Source organism: Grus americana, chromosome 7 (assembly GCF_028858705.1).
Source record: "Grus americana isolate bGruAme1 chromosome 7, bGruAme1.mat, whole genome shotgun sequence".
In the NCBI taxonomy this organism is placed as follows: domain Eukaryota; kingdom Metazoa; phylum Chordata; class Aves; order Gruiformes; family Gruidae; genus Grus; species Grus americana.
In genome coordinates this window covers 18,916,285-18,928,623 of record NC_072858.1, presented here as the reverse complement: position 1 = coordinate 18,928,623, position 12,339 = coordinate 18,916,285, and the positions used below count along the sequence as shown (strand labels likewise).

The window sequence follows — 12,339 nt, the reverse complement described above, 5'->3', positions numbered from 1 at the left end:
GAAATATTAAAGTCTTTACTTTTTATCTTATTGCAGTTTTTATTTATAAACATTTTAGTTTCATGTATGCTGTTGCCACAAAAGGCCATTTGTAAACTGCATGCATTTACTTATTTTGCAGTATACTTAAGAAGTCTGGAATAATGATAATGAATTCTAGGAAAAAAATGTTGTGTCAAAGTGTTCCTCTTTTAAGAAGTTGTTTTCTGCTCTGTAGGCAGATGATGTCAGCGCATTACTGACAGCGGCAATGCCTCCTTCCGCCTTACCGACTTGCTACAAACCTCAGGTTATAAGTGTGTCTCAGACTACAGGTTCTACAGCTGATTCGCTGTCTTCTGTTCCATCCAGTCCATCCAGCCTGTCTGCTGCAAGTAGTCTTGACAACTTGTCTGGTAGTTTTTCTGAACTTCCTTCTGTTGTTGGTGCAAACAGCACAGAGGGAGCCACTGTTCTGGAGAAAAAAGAAGGTGAGGCTTTCTCAGTTAGGAATGAATAGCATTTTCTACCTTATGGTAAAAAGAATACACAAGTGTGAAGTTTCCCACACATGTACACAGTAACTATAACGTATGCAGCATCCCTATTCCTTATGATGTCATTAATGAGGAACAGAAGTCTAAAAGTCTTGTAGTATAAGATTTTAGTACTTTCCCCTTACAGAATCTTTAAAATGTTCCCTTTTTTTTGCTGTACAGAACCAAAATGGTGAATTGTGTTTTAAAAGAGAAGTCAAATGAAATTTGACTCCATATTGAGTAGTATTTTACTACAAACTTTATCTAGTTTCTAAAAGCCTATTCTTAGATCTGATACCTTGGAAAAGTTACTCCTATAATGTTTTAGTTTTCAAAATATTTTCTGTTTGCACATGTGTTTCTGGTAGCTAATTAATTGCTTATTTCGTGGAAGCACAGAGACTGCTCTGGGGGAGGTAGAAATCTTAGAGTACTAGGGTAGATAAGTAATAGTTGCCACTGGTTAGTGATATAGATATTTATTCCCCATCTTCAGAAGACCAGGAATTTCTGTCTCTCTCATTATTATTATCACAGTGTGAGATGTGTATACTTTATTTTACAATACATGTATGAAAGTTCATTGTGAGTTTTTCTTACCCAGTTTCAGGTGTAGATTTTAGCATAAATCAGTTTGTGCGGAACCTTGGCCTTGAGCATCTAATTGACATATTTGAGAGAGAACAGGTAAGTACCTATATTTATTTCCAGATAGTCAGCTAGAAAGCAAGGGAATAAACACTGACTGTTTAGAATAATGTAATAAGACAGATTTAAAATTAGTGGAATGAAAGAAAGGAGTGTAACTGTGGATTTTTTTAATTGATATAGAATATAAATATATATTAGAATATATGAAAGACTGAGGGCAATAATGTCCATATCAGTTTGAGAGTGTAGGCATGTTTCCTTTCAGTGGTATAAAGGGTGGAGTAAATAAGTAGTCAGTTGATCAGTAATTTCTGGGTTTATTTCTGTTGGCTTGAATACATCTAGAAAATTGTATTTCTCAATCAGAAACACAATCCTTGCAAGCAATAAGAGTCACACAATTGTAGTTTGTACCATATTTATTTAGAGACAAAAATTTAAAGAAAACAGTTGAGTAAAAGTAAAGTACAAGAATAACACACTAAAGTCTCCAATGTTCATGTTCTTTTCACACTTGCTTTTATCTCAACTATTGTGAGGTATATTTTCAGTGTCATAGGCAGCTGTTCCAGTCTGTTTATCCTGTTGTACAAAAAAAATGGTGTTGCTTTCATTATAGATAACACTGGATGTATTGGTTGAAATGGGACACAAAGAATTGAAGGAAATTGGAATTAATGCTTATGGCCATAGGCATAAAATCATTAAAGGAGTTGAAAGACTCATTTCTGGACAGCAAGGTATATACTTGTTTCAAATTATTATGTAACACTGCCTTTATAGACTCCATTTTTATAAATGCTTTAGGTTATTCCAAATTGTATCTCATTAAAAAGAATTGATAATAAAAGTTGTCCTAGAAAATTGCACTTCAAATGCTAAGAATGTCTTCTGACTTGAAACATGAGCGCTTTTATTTATGCTGTGAATTACTGGATCTTGCCTTTCAGTTCCCCAATTATTTTTTTTTTTCTTTCGTGATCACTGTTTTGTGTTTACTTAGGTAGTGCAAAATGATTTTAAGCTTCGTGAGGCAGGGAGTATTTATCTTCATCGGAGCACTTTGGAGAGCAGAGCACATTGTCTATTGATGGGTTAGGGTCTGTTATGTACTGTTCCACTGGGTTCTGCAAAAGAGTACTGTGTTAGGTCTCTCAGAAAGCCAGCTGAAATTCTTATATATACTTTTCCTTAAAAGTACAGTCAGTGTGCTTCCAGTGAACCAAAATTAACATAATTTCTTTGTATTGAAGTTTATGCTAAAGCCTCTTTATTTGTGCAGCGCTGTTGATACCAGCACAATCCTGGGAATAGTACATTTCGTTTAGCTATGGCTGCAAGGGAGACAAAAAAACCAAAACAAAACCTTTTTTTCCTTCTTGTCTCACTGAAACATCACTTACCATTGTTTTGCTGTGTTTCATAGAAATGGAATAAATTAGTTAGAATTGGTAGGATTTCCTTCCCTCTTGAGACACCATGTGTGAATTTTCATTCTAGAATCTGCGCTCTATAGTAATGAGTGAGTCACTATCCCAAGCTCTAAATGATTTTTTTGCTCCTTAAAACAGTACTAACCAACACTTAAGATAATTCTTTTCCTAGTAATGAAGTATTTAAGCAAATCTTCATAATTTTCTCTGAATTGTCAGATGATTTTTGACAGATTCATGGAGTATTTTGGATAGAAATTACTTTTAAGGGGTCATTTCAGCTTCATGTCCTGTTTGAGTTCTAAGTTTGTACAAACAGTAATCATATACTGGTTTTGCCTTCCAGGTAGGACTGATGTATTTTTGAACATGTCTATATTTGTACATATTTTAATAATGTACAAATATAGACAGAATGTCAAACATCTAAATCTTCACCACTGCCACCCTCATTCTTTCTAGACAACTTGTCTTGCCATCAAAGGCCTGACATTTTCATTTGTAACATTAACCACAGGCATAAATACTTAAGCTGAATATTCAGCAGCTCTTTTTTTTTTTTTTTGTCCTGAAGCATGTGTTTTGGACAGAAGATTGTTGTTGTTCAGTTGTTTTGTCAGTTTTCTATATCTTGCCCTTGTGCTCTTGCACTCACATACATTTGCGTTGGTATTTTGGCATCTCTTCCTGAACACAATATAGTCATTATTTCAAGGTTAATAGGGCTTTTGTGGAAGAGCTCTATTTTGGTGCTTTCTTGCCAGAGCTTCTTGCTCCTGAACACTCTATTCCCATTGCACAATGCTAATTTGAGGCTCCTGACTGTGGATGAATCTGTAATTCCTATTTTCCTCATGTTATTCCGTTCTAGAGAGATTATGACAGACCCAGCATCTAACTCTGGTCACCTGCTAGTTGTCTGGGAAGGCTGTGGGCAAAAATACACCTCATACATGCTGTCTTTGTATTCTTACGTCCAGTAATTAAATTGTCATTACTTGCCGGTTGTGATTGAAGTCTGTATGTAAATTGACAATGGATTCTGCATAGAATTCCAATTTTTTTTTTTTTTTCATATTTGGAATAATAGAGAAGTTTGCTTTAAGCATTCAGTATCCTTTTAAGCATTCAATATCAGGCTCGGGCCTTTTAGGTTCACAGACTGTCTTAGTTCTTTTGTCAGCTCTTCCTGCGTGATCCATGGGAAAAATATTCCTCCCGAGTTAGCGCTTCAAGTCAATTCTGTTGTTCATGATGCCATTGCCATTGGTAGTCAGGGACTGGTTTCTCACTGTTTCACTGCTTAAGAGTTGAAATGAACTCTTACGTAAGCAACTGCTTACATATAGTTGCCTTGTCATGTACATTAACATACTGAGCTAAGCACAGACAAATGGGTTAGTGTGCCTGAAATGTTTGTTCTTGTTGAATAATTGATTAGTATTCACAGATCAATGAAAATGATTGCCATTGATCTGCATCCAGACACAGCTGCTGTGCTCCTGATGGCATTTATAGTGTATGCATGGTAATGTATGGGTAGAGGTTATAAACAGAGATGCTGAAACAGTTCGTTTGAAACTAATTAAATTATTTGAGGGATCACACTTTGACATCCACAAAAAATGTGTGTGGCTGATGGCAATCAAGTAATTGTAATCTCTGCCTTCCTTAGCAGCTAACCTCTTCATCTTGTAAACTGAGTTTTGAGAAAATGGTCCTTTTAAAAAGAAAAATCTTTTACTGGTTATCATTCCAAATCAGCAGTCTTAAAGCAGTTTCTGAAACTGTTCTTGCGTTTTGTTATATTCACAGGACTTAACCCATACCTGACTCTGAATACTTCTGGAAGCGGAACTATTCTCATAGATCTTTCAACTGAAGATAAAGAATTTCAATCAGTGGAAGAAGAGGTATGCCTTTCTTGGTAGTCTTTCAGTATTTTTGTTATTTCTACTAAAGAAGTATTGCTAGACAATTTAACAGTGCAATAAACATCTCTCAGCCTAAGAAAAACATGCATAAGGATACTTCAAATTTCCGACTTTGCACCACTTATCATCTGTGCTCGTGACGTCCATACTTTTTTCTTACTTATGTTATTATTCCTTGTAGTATTTTTAAAAATTCTACTGTATAGAAAAGCTCTTTGATATAACATATAAATTCTATGCTACCAATTGCCTGTGTGTTGTACACAGTTTTAAGTCACTTCCTTCCAAAGTGTTGTAATCACACAAAAATTCTGAAGAAACATTCTAAATAGATTAGTGACAAACTTTTTCAATTTGAAAACTAGACTATGGACTGTTCAAGATACGTTTTGTTTTGGTTTTTTTTTTTTTTTAAAAATCCTTAAACCTGTTCAGGTGCATCTACAAAATCTGGTGTTACTTAACATGTAGTCATTGCCTAAGTATTTCTGGTATGATTTTTTAATTTTTTTTTTTAAGGCAGAATTAGTTCTTTTCATTATTTGACTGTGTGAAGGATATGTGTTTTGAATGTGTTCTGAAGTAAAGTGATCCTTCTTAAAATTCTCCATCTTCAGATGCAGAGTACTGTCCGAGAGCATAGAGATGGAGGGCATGCTGGCGGAGTCTTCAACAGATACAACATCTTAAAGGTAGCTGTTGCATTTTTATGGTCAATGCTTACACCTTTCGAGTTTTGGCTGAAAATAAAGCGTCCGTAAAATGTTCTACATTTGTTTGTTGAGTTCCATAATGTGATAAGATGTACTGCTCTGAGACACGCACAGTAAAAAGATCATCTTCCAGGGAAATTCAAAGAATAAGATTATATGGAAAAACTGCTTATGGGTTAATAGTCATTAAGAAATTTTATGAGAAATTGACATGGAAAGACCTCACAGAAAACTGCAGGATGTTTGAAGAAAGAGACAGGAGGTTTTATGGGAAACAACAAAAGGTTTCTGTCCAGGGAATGGCAGGGGGAAAAAGAGCAAGAAGTAAATGCAAAACTCTTGAAGCATGGAAGTAATGGTACCTATTTTGGCTTGATTTAATGGCAAACAAGCTTAAAAAAACCAGTAGACAACCTTGCTTTAAAGTTTTGTTTTGTTTTTTAAAGTTTTGGTTTGCATTCTTTCTTCTTTTTTTCCTCATGAAGAAATGGTCATTTTAGTTAAAATAATAGAGATTTTGATTTGCAAGTAAGTATTACTAAGCATTATTCTGAACTGATGTTACGGTTTGACCAGTAGAAGTGATATGCCTTGTCTACACACAGAGGGCTTTGCCAGTGTCCAGCATACCTCTGCAGAAAGTACATCATTTATTTACTTTATTTCAAAAGCGTTCTAGAAGTCTTGACGGAAGATACTTCTTAATTTACTAGATGATCTTTTTACTAGTGGTTTGGCATCAAACAATGTTTGGAATGATACTCAAGTAGAATTGTGACTAAGCCTGCTAAATTTAAATTAAGTATTGTGCAACACGTTTGAAATTGATTCTTAACTAAGCATATAATTATGATTTACTTAAATTATGCTACAACAATCAACAACTGCAGGACAAGTTAGAGAATTTGTGTTCCGTTGACTTCTAAGGAAGTATTCTTGTTAAAGTGGTAGTGTAAGTGTACTGTGGTATAGCTGCTATAGGTTAAACATCTGTCAAGCAAACAAGTTTTCAGTTTCAGGGTGGAACTCATATTTTGACTGTTTCAGATTCAGAAAGTGTGCAACAAAAAACTATGGGAAAGATACACTCACAGGAGGAAAGAGGTCTCTGAAGAGAATCATAACCATGCTAATGAAAGGATGCTGTTTCATGGTGAGATATTTAAATGCACCTTAGGAACTTGTTTCACCATCAGTGCTCTTTATTGAGGGGTTTCTACTGGCTCAAAGTAAATTTTCTCTATGGAAATAGGTTCTAGGTTTTGCATGAGTTTTATGTGAACAAGAGTTTGTGTATGTCACAATGGGGACATATAACGCACTGGATCTTCTGAAATTTGCATCTCCTTGTCTCTCCTAAAGGAGACTTCAAAGTTCTAAGTGAAAACATTTTAGCAATTATGAATGGAGATTAAGGGGTGTGCCTCCTCCTTAAGTTACTAATTCTGTTTAATTTGCTGTATCACCAAAATGATTAAGGGTCAAACTTCATTCTGCTATGGGTTGTTTTGGGGTTTGGGGTGGAATTTTTTTGTTTTCTTGTTGTTATAACTTGATACGTTCTTTTTCATCATTCAAGAAGAGATAGCTTGTAACTAGCAAATTAAAGCCTACTGAAAGCTCTCCTGTGCACAAATACATAGTTTGTGCTGACGGGCAAGTTAGGCAAGTTTGTGGTACATCCTTACAATGAAAGCTACATAGTTCCCAACATAATACATTACTGTTGGAAGCAGCAATAACAGAGTAATTAACTGCTTGCGCAAACTTGTAGATATCGAAACCCTGTCTTTTGACTATGGTCTGTATCCCTGTAAGAGGAAATGGCCTTTTAATGGGATGACCTGTCTTTAAAGGAAAGTAATTTAAATTAGTTAGATAATAACAAATTTATATCTGGAACAAAGCAATTAATGCCTTATGAGTGGTTTGGGTTTTAAGTCTTTATATATTTTTTTAAAGCAATACCATATGTCTTTAACCATGTACATCACTTGCAGAAGATGATGAGCAGTTGTCATAGGTTTTTCTTGTTCTCATCTGGAATGTTCTTCTACTTCATATACGGTTTTATCATCTTTAGGCTGGAGGAAAAAGCTTTGGATTATTTTCACTATAATTCCCAACATAACTCTGAAATGCCATGTTCTAAGAGAACAGCTTTTCTCTAAAGGTGCTTTCATATTTATATATACTGTTATAAAAATCCTTACCAAAAAAACCTGCACTTTTTGTGAACGTTAATGGATATCAGGTGTCTTGAGATGCAGAACCCAACCGTTTTGAACAGAGTATTCTTTAAACCGAAATTTTATGACCATTCCAAGTAAATAAATATCAGCTTACCTTTATTGCGTTTTAAATGTAATCTACTTAGTGTTTGGAAGAAGACAGGATTTGTGTCCATCCCATTGTGCATTCAATGAGTCTTGGTTAGAATGAAGCTCTGTCAAAAGGAGTGCAGATTCATAGAGCCTTCTCTTGCAGCAAGAGTTGTCTCAGATATTATCCTTTTTAAATCTTTGTTAAAAACGTACACTTACCAGCTACTGTCATTTGTGTAACACCTCTAGCAAATTGACTGTGTAAATCTGAGGTCAGAATTTCTGGAGATTGATTTTCTTGTATATATAGGAAAAACTGTACAAAAAGTTTGGAATGGATGTTTGAATTGTGACACATACAAAAATCTGTGTACTGTATTCTCAATGGTTTACTTCCTTTGTCTTAGGCTCCCCATTTGTGAATGCAATTATTCACAAAGGCTTTGATGAGAGACATGCCTATATAGGCGGTATGTTTGGAGCTGGTATTTATTTTGCTGAAAATTCTTCCAAAAGCAATCAGTACGTGTATGGAATTGGAGGTGGCACTGGATGTCCAATTCACAAAGACAGATCTTGTTATGTTTGCCACAGGTAGGCCATTCAAAAGAATCTGATTTTGCCTTTGTATATTGTGTTATAGACCTTCAAGTCAGCAGTCTCTCTCTCTCTGAAGAAAGATTTGCTTGGTAACCAAACCTTCTGAGCACTCTCTATATGCTGGCCTAATAGAGACTTTCAGAAAACTTTGATATATAAGACTTAAAGAACATTTAACCAAACCTTTGCCCTTAACTTATTGTAAAAATCAGATGTAGGTGGCCAGAGAGCAAAGAGGATCTTTTAGATGCTTCTTTGAAGGGTGCAGCAATATGAGGGTTTAGTCCATTGTCTGTTACAGAGAAAGGAGAAATTCAGTGACATTCAGATGCTATATTTCTTTGACAAGGACATACTTTGTAACAGCCCCCATGTCACTGGTGCTTCACATATTAAAATAAGGGGTTTTTTAATTTGTTTTGTGTAAAGAGTTAGAAAAGCAATTTTTTTGGCTGAGCAAAATGGTACATAACATTGGTCTACAAAAATGCTGAGATTCCATTGCTGATGCAGTAGTACATATGTAAAGAAATAAGTACCCTTGTTCTGTCTTTTTATAACAAAAACAACAGAACATACTGACAAATGCTAGTATGAGATATTTCATGCTGACCTAGACTTTGCACTTGGCCTTGACGTTGATTTGGCTGTTAGATACAAATCCAGTGTTAGAACACAAGTGAGTTATGTTGTTAGAATGAGCGATGAGGGGCACCCCCAGAAAACTTTTTAAAAAACCAAACATTTAAAAAACAAAAAAACCCAAAAAACCCCTAAAAAAACCCCACAAAAAGGTGGTGACAGTCTTTGAGTACACTGTTAAGCATGCTGTTTCCAGTAATTAAGATGAAATTTTTTTCAATGTTATTACCAACCCTTTGCTCAGGGTAAAGTGCTTTTCCAAAAGGAGCATAACTTTTGTCCTTCAAAACAGAACTTCAGAACTTTGTGAACTACAAAGAGTGACTAAAGTGGCTTTAAAGTTAACTGTTCCACAAGATAGACTTTCTGGAGCTTCACAAGCATGTTTATATTTGTGGTCCTTTTTCCCTTTTAATACAGGCAATTGCTGTTTTGTCGTGTAACACTGGGCAAGTCTTTTCTGCAGTTCAGTGCTATGAAGATGGCTCATTCTCCCCCAGGACATCACTCAGTTACTGGGCGGCCCAGTGTAAATGGATTGGCATTGGCAGAATATGTCATTTACAGAGGGGAGCAGGTAAATAGCTTTTTGGGTTTTCAGACTTTTTTTTTTCTTTCCCTAAAGGCATGTAATGTGTTGGGGGCTTTTCTTACTTTCGAGGTGCTAGGACTTGCTTTTGTCTTAACATAAACTCCAGCTGTGGTTGCAGGTGAAAGGATCCATGTTTCCTGAATGCTCCAGGCATTTTACCTTTGACATTTTGCCTTTTTTTTCTTTGACATAAATACTTCTTCCCCTCTCTAGCAAACATTCTGAATTTATCCAAAAAATGAAATCATAATAAAGAATGTGTGTGTCATCTTTCAGGCTTATCCAGAATACTTGATTACTTATCAGATTATGAAACCTGAAGCCACCACTGAAGCTTAAGACAAATTACTTGTGGGGAAACCATCAGACTTTGGATGCGAAGATACCAGTGGCTGCCATCCTGTTAATTACAACAAGTTGTTGAAAAACTTCCATCCACAGGTGGTGTGGTAGCAAATGTGAACAAAATATACCATTTTTGACTTGATAAAGCTTTAATAATGTACAGTATGTTTTTCTAAAATTTCAGACATGTCCTCTTTTTCAGCACTTTAACAGATACCATTCCAGGCATAAACTGGGGTTTGGCTGTACTAAATTATAAACAAAAATTAACTTGAAACAATGGTTTTATACAATACTGCATTGAAATTTAGCAGAAATTGTAATGCTCTATACAGGAACTCATTTTACTAATATTGTGTTCTTTAAAACACTGCATTTACACTGAAAACGTTTTCATTTGTAAAACTGTAAATAAGAGCTTTTGTACTAGCCTGGTATTTATTTACATTGCTCTGTAATATAAGTGTTTTAGAACTGCAACCTTGTACAAAATGTTTTTTCCAGATGTTGGTTTGTTCATCTGTGTTTTCTCATGCATGATAGATTTGAAAAGCCGATTTTTTTCAGGGTTTATCACTTATTTGTGAGGGAGAAAGCAAATTTTATCTGAAGAGGTTTAGAAATATTCAACTTTAGATTGAATATGCAAATTTTTGTTTTGTATTTTTATTTATGAAATATACATTCCTGAGAATGATGGGCTATGAAAATAGAATATTCCAGCTGAATACTACAGTGTTTTTCCACCTACTTCCTAGAGTTGCATATTTTATTTCTGTAAAATGTCTTCTGAAGTTTTTTATTTAACTATAGGTATAGTTAACCTGTATCCTCACCTCAAGGCTAGTAGACCTTGCAAGTTACAGTTTTCGTAAATTATTTTCTTTGAATGTAGTTGGGAAATTAACCTCAAGGAGGTCTTTCTTGAGTTCCTCTTGCTTACATTTAAGCCAGGAAGTTAAATAGTTTATTCCTAATACGAGGGCAAACAACTTGGCCTTTTTTGTATGCTTATTTTGGTAAGTTAATCTACCTGTTGGTGCCCTCAGGATATGAGTATTGCGAGGTGGAAATGTTAAAAACCATCCTGTCATCTCCTGTGTTTCTTCCATGTTAACATTCAAGCTGTAGTTGAAGCAGGTGCATAGAAGCGTGTTTACCTGCAGTGCTTTTGGCTGAGTGGAACTGGTCAAGGTTCAAGGTTCTGCTCCTTGTGCTCAGCCGGCGAGGCGAGGAGTGCGTAAGCGGGATGAGCAGCTCTTCCACCGCAGCAGCTGCCTTCGGTAGCCCTGATAAGACGGCTTGGCTGGAGGAAGAGTACAAAAGGTACAACCCCCTGTTCAGGTCTCATTCAGGGCTCCTGAATGCACCGATCAGTTCAGTCGGCTCTATCGATGCTCTCTTCTGTGTATTCTGCTTCTCTTCCATCTGCAGTTTTTACCTACATATTTCAAAAATATGTAAATACAAATTATAGTTCATTTGGGGTTAAAGTGGTTAGGAGTATATTTTAGTTGTTTTATATTTCTACATACAGGACACTGTCCCAGAAGACAATTGTTTGCAGGGCATGTTATCATACCATGGTTTTCAATGTAGTAACTGGTCAAGATAATGAAATTGTCTTGCTGATGTGGTGGTTGTGATTATGCTCTATGTAAAAATGTATTGAACCTTACCCAGTTATGTGGGGAATCTGAATAATAAGATTGCATAACTCTTGCAGAAAGTAATATTGGCTATGAATAAAAAAGGCTTTGATTTTTAGGTACTTTCTCCCAGCATGTTGCCTGTTCCTTAGGTATAGTAATGCTGGAATTGGTGTTCATGCAAAATCTGTTAAGTATGTTTAAAACTTTTGTTATTGCTAAAATGCTTCATTCTCTATGAATGATCACTTAATGTCTTGTAAAATATTGTGGTATGATAGCATTTTAATTGGTACCACAATGTTGGTTTTGTCTGTTTGGGGATTTTTTGAGCTGGTTTGGTTTTTTGGGTTTTTTTTTTTTTGCATGACATACCTTGCACTCTGAAGATGGAAGCTGTAATGATTTGATAATACTGACTATTGAGGTGAACCTTTAATCTCTTGTGCAATTAGTTCTGCTTTACTCATCTTGAAGTGTCTTTACATGTACTGTATAACATTCCATATCCATTTAACACTAAATAAATTTAATTCACTGGTTTTCTGGTAGCATGAGAGTAATTACAGACGTAGTATGTCAACGCATTGTTTTAAACGTAAGCATGCACAATACTAAAACTACATCATTAGAGGCGAAATTAATTGCATTAAATAGAAAAGCTTTTCATGTGGATGAAAAACTGTAAATACTGTGGGAACTTGTAGTTTGGTATACGGCTAACTAACAGCTTTAGCTACCAGTGAAAATGTTTTAATCTAGAAGTAAGTTTCAGTTTATGCGTTTAAAACTCCATAATATGGTCCAAAACTGAAAAGGAAAACTGCCTTGTATTGGTTTTGCAAAATGAAAAGTAACATGAAAAGTCTTACTTTTCAGATAACTGCATAGGTGGCTGTGTGATACATACGTAAGCAACAACAAAAGGACTGCTTCGA

General features: G+C 35.3%; 1 protein-coding gene across 1 annotated transcript in view; it reads left to right on the top strand.

Annotated features, from left to right (window-relative positions):
• The window catches only part of TNKS2 (tankyrase 2), a 32,307-nt gene extending 20,364 nt beyond the window's left edge, over positions 1 to 11,943 (top strand). Inside the window, exons 19-27 of the mRNA XM_054831712.1 lie at positions 218 to 470; positions 1,123 to 1,205; positions 1,789 to 1,909; positions 4,418 to 4,515; positions 5,154 to 5,228; positions 6,297 to 6,402; positions 7,981 to 8,167; positions 9,236 to 9,392; positions 9,684 to 11,943. Coding sequence (XP_054687687.1) covers positions 218 to 470; positions 1,123 to 1,205; positions 1,789 to 1,909; positions 4,418 to 4,515; positions 5,154 to 5,228; positions 6,297 to 6,402; positions 7,981 to 8,167; positions 9,236 to 9,392; positions 9,684 to 9,746 — 1,143 coding nt within the window. The 3' untranslated portion in view covers positions 9,747 to 11,943. The remainder of the gene's footprint in view (positions 1 to 217; positions 471 to 1,122; positions 1,206 to 1,788; positions 1,910 to 4,417; positions 4,516 to 5,153; positions 5,229 to 6,296; positions 6,403 to 7,980; positions 8,168 to 9,235; positions 9,393 to 9,683) is intronic.
• Positions 11,944 to 12,339: the final 396 nt, after the last annotated feature.